General features: G+C 36.3%; 1 protein-coding gene across 1 annotated transcript in view; it reads left to right on the forward strand.

Moving 5' to 3' along the window:
* WDFY3 (WD repeat and FYVE domain containing 3) overlaps positions 1-22,964 on the forward strand; it is a 341,413-nt gene that overhangs the window by 112,505 nt on the left and 205,944 nt on the right. Inside the window, exons 8-13 of the mRNA XM_042782046.1 lie at positions 2,225-2,391; positions 5,550-6,017; positions 6,794-6,895; positions 10,615-10,808; positions 15,297-15,754; positions 22,691-22,868. Of these exons, the coding sequence (XP_042637980.1) occupies positions 2,225-2,391; positions 5,550-6,017; positions 6,794-6,895; positions 10,615-10,808; positions 15,297-15,754; positions 22,691-22,868 (1,567 nt within the window). The remainder of the gene's footprint in view (positions 1-2,224; positions 2,392-5,549; positions 6,018-6,793; positions 6,896-10,614; positions 10,809-15,296; positions 15,755-22,690; positions 22,869-22,964) is intronic.

Here is a 22,964-nt window from a genome sequence, read left to right on the forward strand (position 1 = left end):
CCAAGATTATCTTCTGTGTCTGTGTTAATTGGTTTCCCTTTTCTTTGTTGAAGAGGGTCTGTGCAATCCTTCTGCCTAGTCCACCATGTTGCCCCCTTTACTCCAAGATAACTCTGTTTTACAAAACTATTTCTAACACTAGTTGAACTCAATTGCCATTAGTCAAAACGAGGCAAACTGCAAGAATAAAATTTTGCATATATGTGTGTTTGTGTGTGTGTACATGAAGTGATTATTGATGAAGTAACCATATCACATTACTGTTGTTGTTGTTAGGTGCCATCAAGTAAATTCTGACTCAGTGACCCTGTGTACAGCAGAACAAACACTGCGCGTTCCTACACCTTCCTCACAGTGGTTGCTATGTTTGACCCCAGTGCTGTCATCCATCTCCATGGTCTTCCTCTTTTTTATTGACCCTCTGCTTTAGCCAGAATTATGTCCTTCACGTTACAACTAGGGTGTTAATTGGTGCCATCCTTTGAGTATGCACATTGACACAGCTATAAAATGCTGATATTCCTTGACCTATTAATAACACTGCTGGTTACTGTTCATGAAGATTAAATCCTGTGTGTAGATAAACTTTTATGTTTGTTAGTGCTCTTATATGTGACTTACACTGCTCTACCTCTTTATCTCCAATATCTAAATGGCCACAAAGTTGATGTGATAGGTCATTAAAAAGTGTATCTCTGGACAGCTTGTATTGACACAGAAAAAAGTACATTTATAGCCCTGGTAATTGCAAAAAAAAAAAAGATTATAAAATTCTGTATATGATATGAAAATAGATTTAAAATTAAATTTTACACAGTATAACCAAATCAAAACTAAACTCACTGCCATGCAGTTGAATCTGACTCATAGCGACCCATCCTTGGGTTTCTGAGGCTGTATCACTATGGAAGTAGATTGCCCCACCTTCCTTCTGAGGAGTGGCTTGTGGTTCAAACCTTCTGGTTAGCAGTCAAATGCCTTAGGGACTGCGCCACCAAAAAAAACCAAATCCACTGAAGTCTAGTCGGATCCAACTCATAGTGACCCCTCCTTAGGTTTCCGAGGTGGTATATGGAAGTAGATTGCCCAACCTTCCTTCTGAGGAGTGGCTGGTGGGTTTGAACTGCCAGCCTCCTGGTTAGTAGTGAAATGCCTTAGGCACTACACCACTAGAGCTCCTATAAAAGGGGCTAATTTTAAAAATGTAACAGAATATTAAAAGTCTTTGAGTTGTGAGTCTAAGCATACTTTTTTGACTTTGTACGTTCTCCAAGTTTAATGAGAATAATTACTTCTATTACAGAGAAAAGCACAATAAACCGTATTTTAAAAAAGATATTTGTTGCAGCTCATTTTGTGTTCTTAATGAACCCATAGTCAAGAGATAATTTCATAAGGACCATAATGATCTTTTTGAAGGAATTAAGGATATTTCTAAAAATTGTTTCACTGCCAAACTTTTTAAAGATGTTCTCTAAGGAAACTACCAGAATTAATTAATGATAATGCAATTATAACTCTTAAAATTCTTCCCAGAATTATGTTTTAAAATTATTAACACAAAAATGTCTTAGTAAGATTATTGGTTGTAAACAGTAAAAGTTTATAACCTTTGGGAATTTGAGAGACCGTTTAATCTATTTCTGGAAGGAAGATTGGGCAATCTACTTCCCTAGTGATACTGCCTCAGAAGCCCAAGGGGAGGGGTCGCTATGCGTCAGATCCAACTCCACAACAGTGAGTGAGTAGTTTAGCTTAGTTAATGTAATTCCTCTCTTTTACAGATTCTCTACCCAAGATTTGTAATTCACCTGAAAAAAACACTATTGGTAGCAAAATCAGCACTTACTCTTTTTTTATTCAATTGTGATTTGGGTGAAAGTTTGCAAAACAAACTCATTTTTCATACAGCAGTTCATACATATTTTCTTTCATGACGTTGATGCAGTCCGCATAATGTAACAGCTCTCTTTCCAGCAAAATCACCATTTCTATCAGGTCTCCTGATTATTGGTATAATTTTCTTTCAAACATACTATAATGCCTTGTAATACAATTTATAGATTTTTTAAAAAACACTGTTATCATATGGTAAAACTTTTAAGGAGGAACTTTTCACATTATTTTATACATAAATTTCCTGTATATAAAATTTTTTAAAAAAAGATTGTTTTTGAGAATTCAAGCAAAGAAAAAGATATTTGCTAAATCATACTTTTCCTAGATTGGAACAAGCAAAAGAAGCTGAATCCAAGGATGCCTTGAAAGATCTGGTTAATCTGATAACTTCCTTAACAACCTATGGTGTCAATGAAATAAAACCAGCTGGTATTACCACAGGGGCACCCTTTTTACTGCCTGGATTTGCAGTACCCCAGCCTGCAGGCAAAGGTGAGTCTCTTTTTTTCATTTAGAGCCTCTCCGAGGAATCAGAAGAAGAATAAATCTGTTATACTTTGGTTGCTCTTTATTTATTCTGCTCGTGTAAAAGTAATAAGGGAGCTCTGGTAACCTAGTGCCTAAGGCACTTGACTGCTAACCGGAAGGCTGGCAGTTCAAACCCACCAGCCACTCCTCAGAAGGGAGGTTGGGTAGTCTACTTCTGTAGTGTTACTGCCTCGGAAACCCAAGGAGGGGTTGCTGTGAGTCGGGTCCGACTCGATGGCACATGACAACAACAACAACATAAGAGTAATAAGTCACTTTTCATTTAACTTTATACTTTTTTTATAGTTTGTCGACATAAGGATTTCTTAAGTGATAGTATTCAGTACATCAAATACTTGAAAATAACATTATCAAAAATTCCATAAAATTAAACAATGAAAGTCATGTTTGTATATGATAGTATTTCATTCAGCGTGTTCCATGAATTTTTACTTTTGAGGGTGGAACTTGATTGAAACTCACCTCTCTACCTAGAAAATATACTTGGAAAGCATGAACTATAAATGCTTATGTTTTATTCAAGATTAAGCAAACCTAATGAGTCCTGGTGGCACAGTGATTGAAGTGCTTGGCTACTAACCAGAAGGTGGTGTTCAAACTCACCAGCTGCTCCACACGAGAAAGCGAAGCAGTCTATTTCTGTAAAGATTGCAGCCTTGAAAACCCTATGGGGCAGTTCTACTCTCTCCTGTAAGGTTGACTTGTTGTTGTTGTGATGTGCCGTCGGGTCGAACCTGACTCATAGCAACCCCTCCTTGGGTTTCCGAGGCAGTATCCCTATGGAAGTAGATAGCCTCATCTTCCTTCCGAGGAGTGTCTGGTGGGTTTGAACCGCTAGCCTTCTGGTTAGCAGTTAAGTGCCTTAGGCACTATGCTACCGTGGTTTTTTGTTGTTGTTGTTGTTAAGTGCCGTCAAGTCGTTTCCGACTCATAGCGACCTCATGCACAGCAGAACGAAACACTGCCCAATCCCGCGCCAGCCCCACAATCCCTGCTATACTTGAGCCCATCATCACAGCTACCATGTCAATCCATCTCGTTGAAGGCCTCCCCCTCTTTTGTTGACCCTCCACCCTACCAAGCATGACATCCTTCTCCAGGGAGTGGTCCCTTCTTACAACATGACCAAAATAGGTGAGAGGAAGTCTGGCCATTCTTGCTTCCAAGGAGCATTCTGGCTGCACTTCCTCCAGGACAGATATGTTAGTTCTTTTAGCAGTCCATGGTACTCTCAGCATTCTTCGCCAGCACCACAACTCAAAAGCATCAACTCTTCTTCGGTCTTCCTTATTCATTGTCCAGCTCTCACATGCATACAAGGCGATTTAAGTAAACCTAAATACAAAATACATTGTTATTTTGTATCAGATACTTATTTTCATAACCCAGATTTCCTGACATTTGACTACTCATCTAGCCTAAGATCCAGGGATCTTTTATTAAGAAAGTTGACTCTATTGTTAAGAACATTTAGGTACATAAAAAATCCAAGATAGTTTTACTGTTTAATATTTTTTAAATGTGCAATAACCATGCCAAGAGCATTTGAGCCTGGAGATGTCTAATAATTTCTTTCATGGGATTGTCATTTATTGAATATTAATAGGGTCATGATATTTGCATGTAAAATTTAACTAGCCAAGGAAATATGAACATTTCTGGTTATTTAAATTTCATGGTGCACATTAATACATTTTTATTATGTCAAAGCTAACAGTTGTTCTGAATCAAGAAGACTAAATGAGTTTACTGGAAAATCGCAAGACTAACTTACTAGAGAAAATTACATTGAAAAATCATAAGTTGGATTGGAGTCATCAAATTTACTGAGATAAGATTTATACTTAGTGCATAAGCTGTATGTTGTTGTGTGCCATCGAGTTGGCCCCAACTCACAGCGACCCCTCCTTGGTCTTTTGAGGTGGTATCACTACAGAAGTAGATTGCGCAACCTTCTTTCCGAGGAGTGGCTGATGGGTTTGAACCGCTAGCCTTCTGGTTAGCAGTCAAGTGCCTTAGGCACTATGCTACCATAAGCTGTATAGAAACTATTAAATTATTCAAAAATTTTAAACACTGTGTAATAAATATGGTAGAATTCTAGGAATGTCTTTTTTAGCATTTTGAAGTTTAATTTTTTAAAAAACAGCTCTCTCAATTTAGGGGAAAAAAAGAAAACCAAAAAACCTATTATTTATAATCTCCAGCTTGAGTATTCCACAATTGGCCCTTTGTATGAGTTAGTACAAAAATCGTTCAACAAAATACTTTCTATTCAGTCTTTATTACTCTTTCCTTCGTTTAATCAGTCTGATCTTGATATTACCATAGTAACTAATTGTTATTTTTGTTGTTATGTGCTGTCCAGTAGGACCCGACTCATAGCGACCCCTCCTTGGGTTTCTGAGGCCATATCACTACAGAAGTTGATTGTCCCATCTTCCTTCCAAGGAGTGGCTGGTGGGTTTGAACCACCAGGCTTCTGGTTAGCAGTCAAGTGCCTTAGGCACTAAGTTACAGTAGTGTAATTCTGTCATAACAGAATTAATACAACAAAATTAACCCTCAGTATATGGCATTGCTTCATACTGCCTCATCTATAACAGGGATCTAAGTGTATAACCTACAGCCTACTGGACTTCATGTGTTAGTAAAGAATGCTGCCCAAGTCAGAAGTCAGGTGCCTGTGAACAAATCACTTAACTGTTTTGATCATCAATTTCTTTTTCTGAAAAAATTGGTGTAATAGTCTATAAAATGAATGTCAAATTAGATAATTTTGAGTTTCCTTTATAACTCAACATTTTCTATTGGTAGTGATCTACTTTGTTGGATTATTTATTATAAGGAACAAAAGAGACAACACTTCTTAAATTGCAGTAGTTATATGATGCATTAAAGATTTTTAATCAGTGTTGTTATTTTTTTGAAATTGAGTTGTTTGATGCATATGAAGAGAGGAAGGGAAAAAAAAGACCTTTTGAAGAGTGTGTTCTTAGTAAATAGTTGATAAATGTTACATTTTATGATGTGGTCAAATAGACTACCATGATTAAAATATCACGTATCACCTACTTTTGTGTTCTTGTTTTCTATTTTAGGTCACAGTGTAAGAAACATCCAGGCCTTTGCAGTTCTTCAGAATGCATTTTTAAAAGCAAAAACCAACTTCCTTGCCCAAATCATCCTTGATGCCATCACAAATATTTACATGGCTGACAGCTCCAACTACTTCATCCTAGAGTCACAGCACACACTGTCACAGTTTGCAGAGAAAATTTCTAAACTCCCGGAAGTACAAAACAAGTACTTCGAGATGCTGGAGTTTGTTGTTTTTAGCTTAAATTATATCCCTTGTAAAGAACTTATTAGTGTTAGTATCCTCTTAAAATCTAGCTCTTCTTACCATTGTAGCATTATTGCAATGAAAACACTTCTTAAGTTTACACGACATGACTACATATTTAAAGATGTGTTCAGGGAGGTGGGCCTTCTGGAGGTCATGGTCAACCTTTTGCATAAATATGCAGCTCTCTTGAAGGACCCAACTCAGGCACTCAATGAACAAGGTAAATCACTTTCCATAATGCTATTTTTGTTAGAGAAAAGGTATTCAGTAAAAGTGTTTGTTGATGTTTTTACCTTTTGCTTTGTTGCTGCTTTGAGTTGCTTACTAATGTGCATTGTTTTGACCTCTTTGTGAATATCAGGATGTGATATTCCAGTGTTAACTGTTCATTCAACCTCCAATAGGAAATTGGGGAAAGGAAGCCTAGAAACATGTCATTGTCACAAAAGAGAATGTAAAATAAGATGAAAACTGAGGTAAACATGTATGATCCACATGATAACAGTCAGGTACTTTTTGCTTCAAAGAGGGAGTTTTAAAAGCTTTTGGAAGCAATTGGAATATATAGGTGCTTCAAAATATTTTTATTAATCCAGAGAGCAAATAGATACGTACACACATGTTGTTTGTTATGTGCCTTTGAGTTGGACCCGACTCATAGAGACCCCTCCTTTGGTTTCCGATGCAGTATCACTACAGAAGTAGATTGCCCCATCTTCCTTCCGAGGAGTGGCTGGTGGGTTTGAACCGCTAGCCTTCTGGTTAGCAGTCAGGTGCTTTTGGCACTGTGCTACCAGAGCTCCCCTAAAGTAAAATTTGTAAACATTAATTATGTGCCTACTTCTGGAGATGTTGGACACATGTATCATTTTTACAGGTTGTATTAGTCATGAAAATGACTTAAGGAAACATTGAAAGGAATTATTTAGACAAAACTGAATGAAGAACAAATAAGCCTATCATTTTGTGATTTGTACCTTTCAACCTTTTTCTTAGGGGACTCAAGAAATAATAGTTCAGTTGAAGACCAAAAGCACCTGGCTTTGTTGGTTATGGAAACCTTGACAGTACTTCTTCAAGGATCAAACACAAATGCAGGTAATCAGAAAAGCTACCAGAAAATGCTTTGGAAGGAGATTACCTCTTTTATATCTTCTCTAGTTATTCTTGCTTTTAAAGTGTTCCTGTCATTTAGAGAAAAAACTGTTGAGTCAATGATAGTATTATCATGTCTCTAGAAATGTAATACTTCTAACCTATAACTATATATTAATTTAAAATAAATTATTACAAAATATATAACATTCCTATTTCAAAGTATATAGCTATTTTATAGCTTTTTAAAAGTTTCTGTGAGTTTAAAGTATTCTTTTTCTGATTTTTTAATTATTATCATGCACACTTTCTCCAATGACTTTATTTAAATATTTTTCAAAATATTTGCTGCTTATGGTGATTTTCTTATTATTTTAGTAATTCAAGTTAAAAGTATTACATTGCAACCCTAGGGAACTGTCGAATAACAAATGATTCTGTAGTATAACTTACCTTTGCCAGGTAATATTTATTCATTAAATCTTTTGCTTTCTCTTTGGTTCTAACTTCTCGTCAATCCTGTTCAACTTATCATTAATAGAATCCAATTACATTTTTTAAATATAGCTCTTGTTTAAAAAAAGATTAGGTCACTTGATGTTTGAGTTCCAAATCATGTCAGGCAACAAGACCAATAAAACTTGAGAAAAGTAATTGAGGGGAAGGTGAGTTTAGATGAGTAAACTGCACCCAGATCATTTTCAGGCCATGATGAGGAACTTGGATTTTATTTTAAGTGTTATGGAAAACCTTGACTGAACAAGTGAACAAGTGAACAAATGAATGCACAAAAGCATGACAGTTTGCCTGAATGCAGAGTGCTGAAGGGGCAAGGTGGTGGCATCTTTTGACCTTCTCTAACTCTACAAGAGGAAGACAGAATCACCATCAGCAGCTTAAGGCCTGTTCCTATGAGGCCAGATATGCCCTCTTACCAACCTTGACACCAGCCATCCCTACCTCTCGCTGCACCCACCACCACCTTTTTTCTGGGTTTGATAATTCGCTGCCGTGGCCACACAGAACTCACAGATTCTGGGGATTAATAGGGAAGCACCAGGCTACAATTCAAGTTCAGGAATGCACTCGGGATACAATTCCTCGATCAGGACAGTCTCCCCGCTGCTGTGCCCTTAGACACACCTCTCTGGCCCTTGACCTCTTGGCCTGGCCTCTGCCTCTGTTCATCAGATAATCCTGCTGCTCTGTCCCATGCCTGTTGGTTCCACTGTTGCTGTCTCTCAGCTAGGTGTCTCTCTCTCTCTCAGCTGGCAGTGAGATCCTTTGCTCCTCTGCCTCTAGGAGGATTCATTTTTAGCCTGGCAGAGTAGCAAAAGTAACCAATCCCATTATCAGAGTTCTACACACCTGAGACAAAGCAAACATTTCCAGAAATTACTGAGTGCTGCACCAACAGAAATATCCCAGGTGGACAACTTTAACAATCAGGAGTTTAAAAGCAGCTTCTCAGATGGTCATGGCAAATTCCACCAAGGAGTTAATTGCCAGTCTCATTACATGAAATAACTACTACCAGCTGCCCAGCCAAGTTATTTGCATGGTCCCACCCAGTAATCTGGTGGGAGTTAGAAAGACTATGCCTAGAAAAGCCATACCATGCAACTCACTATGCCACGTGCACACACAAACACACACACACACACATTCACAAACCAAACTCACTGTCATCGAGTTAGATCCAACTTACAGCCACCCCTCCTTGGGTTTCCGAGGCAATATCTCTGTGGAAATAGATTGCCCAATCTTCCTTCTGAGGAGTGGCTGGTTTGGGTTTGAACCACCAGCCTTCTGGTTAGCAGTCAAATGCCTTAGGCACCATATCACCAGAGCTCCTCACACTGTGTGGAGAAACTATTTATACATATATATATATAGTGTGTGTGTGTGTGTGTGTGTGTGTGCTCCAGGCACTATGCTAGGTGTTAGAGATGCAAAGATATGACAGTTCTTGCCACAAGGGAATTACAAGTTAATTGAGGAAGATGTAAATATATATGAGAATTACTTAAATACAATTTTGGCAAATGTTATGATAGAATTGAATTAATTTAGTAGGTAAATGATGAGTTTGGTGCTGTCTGATGGATAATATCTTAACAGTTTTGCTGTGGTGTAATGCACAATTTCATTTTCACTAACTAGATTTTGTTGACTAGATACTCAGAAATATGAGAAGACTATATTAGCAAAATTAGCATTTGACAACATAACCTAGATTCCTACATGGTGGAATTGGACAATTCTAGCAGTATAGGAGGGGAGAGCTTACTCTCTGTGATGGAAAAACACCTAATACATCATCCAAAGTGCCAAACATCTTTTCACCAAGTTCTTTTCTTAGCTACTATGTTTTCCTTATTAGAGAAATTGTTACTAGATCTCAGGCACTTAGAACAGGACTTCACTAATTGTAAATAATCAGTATTTACAATATTTACAATATTATGATTATCTAATGAACCTAACTGGCAACCAGGAAGCAAGAAACATGGCCTTCAGGTAGCCAACTCATTGCCATCGAGTTGGATCCAACTCATAGCGGTCCCTTGTCTGGTTTTTTAGATGGTATCACTATGGAAGTAAATTGGCCAATCTTCCTTCTGAGGAGTGGCTGGTGAGTTTGCCAAGGGATGTCAAAAATCCATGTGTTAATACTCAAAAATACAACTTTCACTATAAGGTCATGCAGTTCTTATAAAGTTAGAAAATAGGAAGTCACATAAATAGAAAAGTACAGTGATTGCTACAGCGTAGTGCACTGACAATTCTTCACTCAGCAAACATTTATTGAAACACAACCTATGAGGAAATCCATGTTTAGTGGGGGACAAAACATGCAAATAATACAACTATTTGATATAAGCTAAATAGAAGTGTATGCGAGTTACTGTAAAAGCACAAAGGATAGAACAATTACTTTGGAGCAAATATTAATTAGTTATTTAAGTCATCTGTTAATAATGGTTGTGGTCAAGGATGATATTTGATATGAGAGCAATATAAGCTGGTGGGCAAGAGCACAGCTCTCTAGAACTGTGCTACCTGGGCCTAAATCATGCCCTGTACTTGTTAGTTATGGCAAAGTTATTCAACATCTGTGTCTCATCTCCTCATCTGTAGCATGGTAGGAGGTAAGAATTAAATGAATCAAGCATAATAAGGCTTTGTGACTGATGCTTTCTGTTATACTTTGTCTTTTGTTGTTCATGTATTCTACCTATCTAACTATAAAGTAATTTTTCCATAGATGGAATAATTTATTCCATTCCCTTTTGTTCCTGTTTTAGAACACTTGTGCTTTTTAAATCTCAATTATTTTGGCCATTGTTCATCTGAAAGTCTTTTACGTAAATTGACTTCAGTACTGTTCAGCTTAAAACCTTTTCTATATAAAATACTGGGTCTCCTGGTGTCTACCTATAGCATTTCTAAATGATTTGTACTTCGACAATTTTGACATGGTGAACATATCAGGGCATTGTGCCTACATTATGAAAATTTAAGGAAAATGCACGTATACCTTTGCTGACATCCTGCTGTACAATTTTGTACTGTCATTTTAATAGGTAAAACAGCTGGTTAGGTTTTATTTGCATTTTTTTCAGCTACCCTTCCTATTAAAAGGCTGGAATTGTAATTCTTCTGACTTTAGCTCAGAGAGTTTTAAGTTAGCCCCTGTTCTTTATTCTCCCTCCTTCAAGGAATTTTCCGAGAGTTTGGAGGTGCGAGATGTGCACATAACATAGTGAAGTACCCTCAATGCCGGCAGCATGCCCTGATGATTATCCAGCAGTTGGTGCTGTCTCCAAATGGGGATGATGACATGGGCACTCTCCTAGGGTTAATGCATTCAGCCCCACCAACAGAATTACAGTTGAAGACTGACATTTTAAGGGTAAGTTTGATAAGTGTGTGTTTACTCTGTGGCTTGTTTTTAAATGGCTTATTTTTAAGTTAGGACAGAGAAATTTAAAAAATTCACTTAACCAAAGAAACACAAATTTATAAAAATTAAGTTTGAAAAGCCTCCAGTCATTCATGTCTTTCAATATGTATTAATTTATTTCTCATAAGCCTCTGCAGTAATTATTTTGGCTTACAGCAATTATCCCATAAGGGCAGAAGTACTTCAATGAAGTATAATGTCTTAATAAATATTAAATTCTATTAATACACAAGGAGCTCTGGTAGCATAGTGGCTAAGGCACTTGACTGCTCACCAGAAGGCTGGCGGTTCAAACCCACCAGCCACTCCTCGGGAGGAAGGTTGGGCAATCCTACTTCCGTAGTGATACTGCCTCGGAAACCCAAGGAGGGGTCGCTATGAGTCAGGGCCGACTCGACGGCAAACAACAACAACAACAACATTCTTTGAACAAAGTCCAGATTGCCTAGTGGTTAAGTCCTTGGCTGCTAACTGAAATGTCCACGGTTTGAAAACACCAGCTGCTCCACAGGAAAGGGATGTTGCTATCTGCTTCCTTAAAGGTTTACAGCCTTGGAAACCCTGTAGGGCAGTTCTACTCTGTCCCACAGTGTTGTTATGAGTTGAAGTCATCTTAATGGTAATGGGTTTTGATTTATTCTTTCAGCCAGCCACATCATTATGCTTTACAAAGATTCAATCATACACAAGCTCACATTAGTGTATCCACTGGTATATCTATGTAATAAAATTTTAAAATAAAAATATTTTACTTTCAGTTTTTTCATAGTGCATTTAGTAATGCTGTTTATTTTAAATAAGGTCACCTTGAGTCAAAATCAACTCAAGGGCAACAGTGGATGGATAAAGAACATGGCTCGTAAGCATGCCAAGATAAGTCTCCATTTTGCAGTTTTTCCAAAAGTTTGTCAAAATTTAGCAGTAGATTATAGCTTATATTGATAAATTTTATTTTTTTATATGAAGAATACAAATACCAGAAATCAGTATACCTACTCCTTACTTACCAGCTGTCTTGTTATCTGACAGTTCACATTCACAATGATAGTAAAAAATCTACTATCCGACTATTCTGTGCATTAATGATGTATTTCAGACAGTATTGAATTCCAGGGTGCTAGGTGAGAGTAACAGTGGTTAAGATTATGTGTCATCTTGGCTGGGCCATGATTCTCAGTGGTTTGGCAGTTAATGTGATGATGAGATCTGACAGGTATGTATTGATATAGTCATCCTACATTTTATGATCTGATGTGAGTATCCTCCATTTTTGTATAACTCCAATTTTCACATAACAACCCAGTCTTTGGAACCTAACCATGTCAGTAAGTGAGAAGTGGGTATAATTGTAATAAAAACTAACATTTATTAACCACTTCCTAGGTATCAGGTACTGTTGTACACATTTTACATATATCCACTTATTTAATCGTAACAGCGACAGGTAACTTTGGTATCTCTGTTTTGTAGATGATGAACTAAAAAATAAACTGGTTAATTACTTTACCCAAGTTTATTTAGTAGGGTGGAAGAACCAAGATTTGAATTCATGTAGTCTCTCTGTAGACAACAGGGCAGTGGTAGAATTCTCACCTTCCACGTGGAAGACCTGGGTTTGTTTCTCAGCCGTGTACCTCATGTGCAGCCAGCATCCATCTCTCAGTGAAGCCTGTGTGCTGCTCTAATGCCGAACAGATTTCAGTGGAGCTTCCAAACTAAGAGTAGGAAGACATGCCTGGTGATCTCATTCTGAAAATCACCCAGTGAAAACCCTATGGATCACAAAGGTTCAATCCATTCAGGGCCTAAGTGGCATACAGAGTATGGGGGCCAAGAGAGAATGAGAGAGAGATCCAATAAAATGTTCATATTTGGAGAATTTGGATGAAGATTCTTGAAAATTCTTTGAATTATTTTGGCAGTTTTTCTGTAAGTCTAAAATTATTTTAAAATAGTAACAAAATAAGGTAGCATCTTTAACATGGCCTTCAAGCCCTTGTGAACCAGTTTCTGTCCTCACTGACTTACTGTCTTAGCTTTCTCACCCCATTTCAGCCATAAACACAGCAACAATTATTCATTTCAGCACTGTTAAGAAGTTTAGCCACCGTCTAGAATCATATTTCTTCTATTTCCTTTTACCTTTATTCAGTTATTAATTTATTAATCTCATTTCCACTAACAGGGTTTGGATTTTTCACTAAATTGAATTTGAGTAATCAATAATGAGAAGTTTGCTTTTTTTTTAATGCTATTTTATTGGTATCCTGTTTTAAATGAGTATAATGACCACTTTGTATTTTGTTTTATTATACATTTTATTTTAAAAGCAAGGTTAATCTGATGAGATATCTCTAAGACAGAAAGGAAATCTGTGTGAGCATCAAAATGTGAGGAACACTTTATATTTGACGAGATTGTTAGGAGAAAACAAGTAGCTTCTAAAGATGGTAAAGTTCCTAATAGTTTCTTCATGTTAAAGTCAAAATTTGAACCCAAGCATTTTGACCTTCCATTTAATCTCCAAACTATATTATAAAATATGAATTTTTTTTTGAAAGTTCAGAGCCTTGTGTTATTGAGTTGGTAGTGCATAGAGTTGGCTCTGACTCTTGGCAACCTTATGTATAGCAGAAGAAATACTGAGCTCTCCTGCGCCATCTCCCTTGTTCTTGGTATGTTTGAGTCTGTTGTTGGGGCTGTTATGTCAGCACACCTCATTGTGTGTTGCTCTCATTTCTCTGGTGCTATACTTTACCAAACATGGTGTCCTTTTCTAGTGATTGGTCTTTGTTGACGACAGAGTAAGTGAGTCAAAGTATATATGTCTTTGTTTCTGAAGAGCATTCTGATTGTGTTTTTTCTCAGGTTGATTTTTTCATTCTTCTGACAGTCCATAGTATGTTTGGTATTCGTTACCAAAACTGTAACTCAGATATATCAATAATTTGTCTGTCTTCCTTTTTCATTGTCCTGTCTTCATATGAGGTGACTAATAATACCATGGCTTAAGTCAAGTGCACCTTCATCATCAAAGTGAAATCTTTACTTTTTAAAACTTTAAAGAGGTCTTTTGCAGCAGATTTACCCAGTGTAATCTAATGCAGTCTAATTTCCTGACTGCAGCTTTAAGTGCAATATGTTACCAAATATTGTTAAAATGGAAATTTATTGACTGTAGATTAATAGAAGGAATACATTGTATTTTGAAGTTTTATTTACATATACAGATTGTATATTTCTTGCCTTAATAACTTAAGGTGGCATACTATGAAGAAGTCCTCATTTCTGAAGCACTGTATTTCTGAAAAGCTTATTATGTCTATCAGAAGTTATCACTCTTTGCATACCCATAATGACTTTTCCAAAATGTGATGATTAGGAAGATTATAAATTGTAAATTAAATACTATTATGGCATTAAAATTGCCATAACAGAAGGAAAAGGGAGTATATTGTATCTGTAAACAGATTCAAATTACTTTTTGGGGTAGGATAATATCAGAGTTAAGTGCATGAGTTAGAGAATCCGATTGCCTGGGTTTAAATCCTACCTTTGCCATTTTATATGCTGTACAGTCTTGGAAAGTTATTTAACCATCTTGTACCTCAGTTTCCTCATTTGTAAAGTGGGAATTGTAATAGTACATCATGCATAGGATTGTTGAGAGGTTTAAAAGCACTTAAAGGAGTGCCTATTACATACTAAATGCCAATAAAATGTTACCTGGTTTTATTATGTGTTATTTCTAATAATAACCTAACTTAAAAATAAGATGATTCAGAAAATAAAGGATACTTACAAAACTTTATTTTACTTATTTTGCACTTGGGTTTTATTTCTTAGTGCTTACAGATCTTCTAGGAAAGGGCATGCTTTCAGCCCTCGGGTATCTCTTAACATTTTGCAAGAGAGAATGTCTAATAAATCCTATGACATGAGTCTTCTTTCCCAACCTCAGAGTAGATCACTTTATATGAATCGAGAATTGAAACACCTCAGATCTTGACTGCTCTAACCACCTCTTCTATTCCTGCTAGAGTAAATAACAATTTGTATACATACGCACAGATGCTAGTTTTCATGAGTGTGCAGAATTACATTAGAACATGTGTTTTACTTTGTAACATTACTGAATTCATTGTAGATATTATCAATCAAAAACATCAGAAAAGCTTTTTAGTCATTTTTCACTATAGCTTTGTAAGGAAAAGAGTGTGATAGTGCTTTCTAAAATTATTTTCTACTTTTACATCGTTTTAATTCCACCTTATTTGCCATGCTTCACAGAACTGCTTTTTGGGTAGTCAATAAAAACATTCATATCAGATGTTCACAGAATTATGTTTTCCTTTGATATTCAGGCAGTAGTGTTCTTTTTAAATTTTATGGTAAGTTTATTTTTGTTTGTATTGTTATGGTTTTTGTCCCTTGCAGGCTCTCCTGTCAGTCCTTCGAGAAAGCCATCGCTCAAGAACAGTTTTTCGAAAAGTTGGAGGATTTGTGTACATTACATCCTTGCTTGTTGCTATGGAAAGATCTTTGAGCTCCCCACCCAAGAATGGCTGGGAGAAAGTAAACCAGAATCAAGTGTTTGAACTTCTCCACACTGTGTTCTGCACATTGACTGCAGCAATGCGATATGAGCCAGCCAACTCGCATTTCTTCAAAACAGAGATTCAGTATGAGAAGTTGGCAGATGCCGTTCGATTTCTTGGCTGCTTCTCAGACTTAAGAAAAATAAGCCCCATGAATGTCTTCCCGTCAAATACACAGCCATTTCAAAGACTCTTAGAGGAAGACGTGCTCTCTATGGACTCAGTGTCACCCACTTTACGGCACTGCAGTAAACTCTTCATTTTTCTCTACAAAGTAGCCACGGATTCTTTTGACAGGTATGCCTCTGCTCCTGTGACTAAAAGGGTACACTGTGCATAACTTCAACATTAAAGTTTGAATTATAGTTTGAATCAGAAAGAAAATGGAAAAAAAATGAATCTTTTCTCCATTAGAGGTGTATCGTTCCAATTGTGAATATTGTTCTGGCAATGAGATTTTCAATATTGAAGTCTATGTACTATTTGTGAATCCAGGTTCATTTAGTTCTTATTGCACTTAATGCAAGAGTTGCTATGAAGTTGACTTTAATGGTGGTGTTTGCTATCATTCATTTTCTACTTTACTCCTAAAAGTATTAAGTGCATTTTGACTTACAGATATTAGTCATCAACAGAACATGATTATGATTATAAGTATTTCAAGATGGATGATAGATTTTCTGCCATGCAAACATTTCATAATCCTCAAAAAATGGCATAGTGCCTTAAGAGGTATTGAGAGTCTAAGAATCCATCAGACTTTTAAGTCACTTGCTCATTCCTTCATTAAACAAATACTTATTAAAACCTACAGCATGCTAGTTGTTGTACTAGGCATTGGGGATTCGCCTCTGCACAATATTGCCTCGATCCTTGCCATCCTTTAGCTTGAATACAGACACATGAGTAGAAAATTATGTTTTGACAGATCCTATGATAAGGGAAGTCGAATTCTATGGGAGGGCATAGCAGAGCTAGCTGCTTTACTTACAGCACTTAAGTGCTTAAGCTGTGTTTTCGAATAAGGTCTCACTTTGAAAATAACGGTAAGAGTCATTGTACTGCTAATTTGTCTGTCCTAAGCATTATCACTTTTAGCAGTTACCATAGCTTTTTTTTTGTAGAATAGTTGTTTCTGTATTGTCCCTACAAATAAATCAAGGACCTTTATTGGATAGAGCTTCTAATAGGCTTGTATCTTTTGGAATATGTACTGAGATACTTCTTTTTAATAATATTTCTTAGTCCTTACTATTTATATATGAAAAGCAAAGTATTACAAGAAAAATGGTTTTTTATTTCTTCCCTTTTGGAAACCAAAAATGCTTATTTATTTATTAAAATAAAACTAAACATCGCATAGTGGTGTTGTTATGTGCCATTGAGTCGGACCCGACTCATAGCGACCCCTCCTTGGGTTTCCAAGGTGAAATCTACTATGGAATAATAGATTGCCCAGCCTTCCTTCCGAGGAGTGGCTGGTGGGTTTGAACCACCAGCCTTCTGGTTAGCAGTCAAGTGTCTTAGCCACTGTGCTACCAGAGCTCCTAGTGCAGTGTTCTAGGAAGAAGTTACCTAAATTGGAAATTTACCCAGTTTGAACCTCTTTTCCTTGTTTTTTTTACTCTTGCTGGTTAGTATACCCTATTTTTAGTTTCGTGTGTCAAACACAAGGCATACAGTACTTTGTTTAAGAAATGTGTTAAATGTGAACATTAATGGAATAAGCATCTGCCTTGTGCATGCTTTCTGTTTAACCTAGTGCATGTATTAGAGTCTTGTTCCTTGTTCCTGCTGAGGATGGAGGATGTTCCTTAATAAACTTTTACCAGTATTTCTTGTGAAACTAACCAACTGCCAGCCTGTAATTTTCTTCTAACCTCTCTAAACCACCCTGTCTGTTTTGTTGTCTGTAGTCGTGCAGAACAGATCCCTCCTTGCCTGACAAGTGAGTCTTCTCTCCCCTCTCCTTGGGGTACACCAGCTTTGTCCAGGAAAAGGTACTGATCTTATAAGAGAAGTCAATCTCTATTTGTGTGGGTTCACTTTTGTTTCTGTGCTTAATTGTATTGTTAATGTGGTGGTTGTGATTTTATAACATCAATCTTTTTTTTTTTTTTTTTGCTTTGTATTTTTTTTAAGTTTACATTTATCAACTTTCTCCTGAGTATATTTATGAGAGTAAAAGCTCTTTATGCTATAAAGATGATACGAAGTACATGTAGAATTTTGTTGTCCAAGTATTATTGAGATTAAAATACACATTTGTTCTAAAAGCAGGCATGTATTTTATTAAAAATAAGTTAGAAATTAGGACATAAGACCTTTAGGTAGAGTACTCTATCACCCTTTTTTTAGTTTAGATGTGCTTGAGAACATCCTTTGTTTTTTTTGTGTATGTGTGTTTTAACTCCAAAATGAACTTTACAACACTGCCAAGGAAATGTGTACTTTCTCAAGCAGGTTTAACCAGTTGAAACATAATGCTATTACGGGGCTTGTCAATGCTAAACTTTGGAAAATGACTAGAAAACCTTACCCCAGCTCTTTACTCTCATTGGTTTTTATAAATCTCTCTCTAAGCTGATCCAGTCTATCTCATATTTAAAGCTTAGGAATTTAAAGAACCAGGAATTGATTGATGAGATTATATGTAAAATGCATTTTTCATTCCATGTGCAACATGTATTTTAAAAGATTGTATTCTGTACAGTTGGCATGAAATACTCCTCCTTCCCGTTTTCCTCAAAATCGAGTATAGTTCCTTAAGTTTTATATTAATGTTATTCCCTTATGGCTTTTTTAAATGAATCCTGGGGTTTTATTATACTGTCATTTATTATCTCTGTTGTTCAGATTTTAAAATGTTAACATATTTGGAAAGAGTTAGGGTCAAAAGTATTTGTTATAAACTCTTTATTTCACTAGTCATTAGTTGTATGGAAGGATTTATATTTTCCTTTTTTCTCTTAAATTTACACTGGGACTTAAAACTCATTTTCTTCCAATGAATCATGATGTAGTTGCCAATAGTCTTGAACAAATTTTGGGTTTAATATATTTGTGCTTTAAAACTGCTTTTTCTTTATTATTTTGTTTAAAGAGCAATTGTTCTTAACTCAAGAAAGTATAAACTAGTTCAGTTTCACTTCACCTACTGTCTTTTTCTCTTCCTAAAAGATTCATTTGACAAATGAATTGATAAATTGCTGCTTTTTTATATCCCAACCTTTTGGGATTTTGTAACCCATTCCTGACGTACACAGCTTTTTGCTTACCAGTGGACAAAGGTGGCAAAAGAAGAAAATGAACAGAGAATGTGGTGAAATTAAATACCAAATTACCCTTCTTTTTTTTTTTTTTTTTTAATTTTTTTAATAGACATGGATGCCATTCTGTTTCAACTCACAGTTTACCCTGCTAAAAATGTTGCTGACTTGAAACTACATGTGGCAACGTCATCTCTCCAGAGTTCTATGCCAGTGTCATCCATCCCACAGAACTACTGGATGTTAGAGAAACAATTTCAGTTTCTAAATAGTTTTAGATGTTTAAAAAAAAAATCACAATTTTAAAATACTGTTTCTATTATAAATGGTTAAGGCTTAAAGATTGATACATTAAAAAAAAAATAAAAAAAAGCACTTCTTGAAGTGGTAACCAAGACAAGGAAATACTTGGTGTAGAAATTCACAGAGTAAAGAAGCAATGAAAAAGAAAACAATATCTACCAGGATTCACTATTTACTGGTAATTTGAAAAAGGGAAAGCTACATTTTATTCATACTCCCCATGAGTTATTTATTACTTTAAATCAAAAATATCTTGTCATCATTTGTAGTATTGCTACTCTAAAAATGCAATGTCCTTTGACTTAACAGGAAACAGTCTCTATATCAACTGCCCTAATGGTCAGTCCAGGAGCTCTGGTAGCATAGTGCCTAAGGCACTTGACTGCTCACCAGAAGGCTGGCGGTTCAAACCCACCAGCCACTCCTCGGAAGGAAGGTTGGGCAATCCTACTTCCGTAGTGATACTGCCTCGGAAACCCAAGGAGGGGTCGCTATGAGTCGGGGCTGACTCGATGGCAAACAACAACAACAACAATGGTCTGTCCGTGTGAGTCTTAACATCAGTCTTCAGGCTGATGTTACACCAAGGAGGAAGAACTCCCGTCACTATTCATGCTAATAGTAACTGGAGCATTGTTGACATTTTCGGGTTGCCATTCTAGTCAGGTTGCATACATTTTGCTAAGTGATAAGGACTGAGAGCTTGTAAAGAAAACAATGTTTTCATTTCCTTAATACAAACATAGAAGGTTTTGAAATTAGACATTTAGTCACACTATGTCTAAAACCTCTCTTAATGAATTGGCATAGCTTAATGGGCATCTGTTTCTTGTGACAAAATGAAGATTTTGTTGTTGTTGGCAAAAAAGAACACTGAATATTGTTGTATGATGTATAGAGTTTTCATATCCTAAGGATATTACCTGTTTGGAGCTTGTGATACTGATCTGACCTGTTAAAGCTTATATGTTGTTGTTGTTGTTGTTGTTATGTGCCATCGAGTCGGCCCCGACTCATAGCGACCCCTCCTTGGGTTTCCGAGGCAGTATCACTACGGAAGTAGGATTGCCCAACCTTCCTTCCGAGAAAGCTTATATAGTCTTCTGTAATTATTTTAAGAAATGGAGTAAAACTTAATACTTAGAAAACTAAAACCCATGATTTATTTAATAATTATCTATTATTCAAAAGTAATATTGGTACAGAATTAGAACTGAATAGTGTTTAGTCAAGGAGCTCTGGTGGTATAGTGCCTAAGGCATTTGACTGCTATCAGAAGGTTGGCAGTTCAAACCCACCAGTCACTCCGTGGAAGGAAGACTGGGCAATCTACTTCCGTAAAGATTTACTACCTTGGAAACCCCAAAGGGGGTCGCTGGGAGTCGGAATCGACTTGATGGCAGTGAGTTTGGTTTGGTTCTTGGAGTCAGTCAGATTTGGAGGAAATGAAAACAAAACACAAAATAATAATAGCCTCCAGAATAAATCTCCATGGAGAATAAGATGGCATGTATTAGTTATCTTTTAAACATGTTGGCCATTGTTCAGTGCCATATACACTTCAGTGCCAGTGACAGTAATTAAAGCAGAGCAAATTCTGAATTAAAATACTCATATTCTCAAAAATGTTAGATGAGTCTTAAATGCATATATTTTACACTGAAATACTAAATTATGATTTCTCTTACTTTGCAATGAACTACAACTTAAAAATTAACTAAGTCATATATTTTATCTTATCATTCCATTTACCTAGGTCTTAGTTGGGAATTCATAATTACATAAACTTATTATAAGTTCTAAATATAAAAGTGGTGATACCTGTGGTGGTACCTTAATGAGAACTAACATTGTGTAACACCTGTCATAATAGATTTAAATTTAATGAATAAACACCATGTTATAGATTGCTATAATGATAGCACTGTTTTTTTTTAAATGTAATTTCATCAGAATATTATTTTCTGATTTAAGAAAAAAATGTTTGATAGTTGTATATTACTGAAGCAGTCAGTTTCCAGAACCATGGAGGTCTCTTCTTGATATGCCCATAATTTAAGTTCATATCTCAAATTCATCAACTCAGCAAAAATATTAAAAATTTTGTAACTATAATATTTACTTAGAATCTATGCTTTTTCTCAAATTTGAGTTATGTTTTGCATATAATCAAAATACATTTATGGAATTTCTTAATGGTAGGAATTCCTACAGAGGAATTAGGAATCCTTTTTCTGGACGAATGAAAATATTTTCAAAAGTAAAGTGAGCAACACAGCAGGAAGATGGGTGCCTGTTGGTAGTAGTAGCAGTAAGCCTTTAGAAACCTCTTTTTAAGTAAGTTTAGAAATAAAATCTTTCTGAACAAAAAACAGGGTGTTAAAAAGACTCAAGTGGATGGATTTTTAAATAAAGGTCCTGTGTGCTTTTTATAAGTGTAGTTGAATACTTTCCTAGAATTTCTGTTTAAAGAGAATGGTACTTTCTTGGAAAACATGGCCATGCCAGTTCAGTGCTCCTAAATCAGTGACGTAAAGTGTCTGTTTTCCAAGCTGCTCTTGTGCCAGAGCGCTGAAATGGCACTGCTGTCAGGGACAGAGCTCTCAGAATTAGGCCGATGATGCTGAGGCAGAGTTGCTGGAACAAAGAGCTCCCATGGGCTGCGGCCACAAGCATCTGTTTCCTGGTGCCAAAATGCAAACTATGCAAAACTCATGAATTGTGGAAGAATAGTTCAAAGCAGGAAGTGGTAATCATTGACAAGAAGTGTGTAGGTGAATGACATGACTGGGCTTTCTTATTTGTAGATGCTTATTGCTTAGAGTGGGAGTGGGAGCTTTGGTAGTATAGTGCCTAAGACATTTGATTGCTAACTAGAAGGCTGGTGATTCAAAGCCACTCCTGAGAAGGAAGATTGGGCAATCTATCTCGTTGGAGATACTGCCTCGGAAACCCAAGGAGGGGTCCCTATGAGTCTGATTGACTCGATGGCAGTGATTTTTTTTTTTTTTTTGTATTGCTTAGAGTATACCCTCTAAGTTTTTTAAAATTTTGATGAGTATATTCAGTGGTAGTGGGGATAGATGCAAAAGGTGAATGTATTTCTAAATATTATTAAAGGTAAACTCTATGATGTTTAATGTATTTCTCAGGTAGCCAACCTGACTCAGTTGACCCAGTTATAGAGTAGGACACTTTGGTCTTGTTAGTTCTTGATTATGCTACCCATGGGTTAAGGAAAGATTAAAAACACATAGGTCAGTTGAAAAATAAACAAATCTTTGAGGGATTTAGTACTTTAACTTGATTTCTTATCACCTGTTATCAGAACTTTCATCTTCTCGGAGCTCTGAATCACTATGATTTTATCTTTTGGTACCAGCACTGTTCTTTAATGAAACAATCCAAATAGTAAAAGATAAAGACATATAAGTACCTAGAAGACCTGATAGTTAAAATTTTAAAGTACAACTCATTGAGAATTGATAAATACTGCTTTTTTATATCCCAACCTTTTGGGATTTTGTAACCCATCCCTGACGTACAAAGCTTTTTGCTTACCAATGGATAAAGGTGGAAAAAGAAGAAAATGAACAGAGAATGTGGTAAAATTAAATACCAAATTATCTTTCTTCTTCTTCTTCTTTTTTTTTTTAAATAGACACGCATACCATTCTGTTCCAACTCCCCCTGTTTACCCTGCTAAAAATGTTGCTGACCTGAAGCTACATGTGGCAACGACATCTCTCCAGAGTTCTGATGCCGTTGTCATCCATCCTGGAGCCATGCTTGCTATGCTGGACCTCCTGGCCTCTGTCGGGTCAGTGACACAGCCAGAAGTAAGCTTGAATATGCGAGTTCCTTACTGATTTTAATGAGTATAGGGACATGTATGCAATTACATGAGCAAGGGGTTGGGGCAAAAGTGACAAATA

Source organism: Orycteropus afer, unplaced genomic scaffold (assembly GCF_000298275.1).
Source record: "Orycteropus afer afer isolate SDZICR_OR568_19922 unplaced genomic scaffold, OryAfe1.0 scaffold00227, whole genome shotgun sequence".
NCBI classification, from domain to species: domain Eukaryota; kingdom Metazoa; phylum Chordata; class Mammalia; order Tubulidentata; family Orycteropodidae; genus Orycteropus; species Orycteropus afer.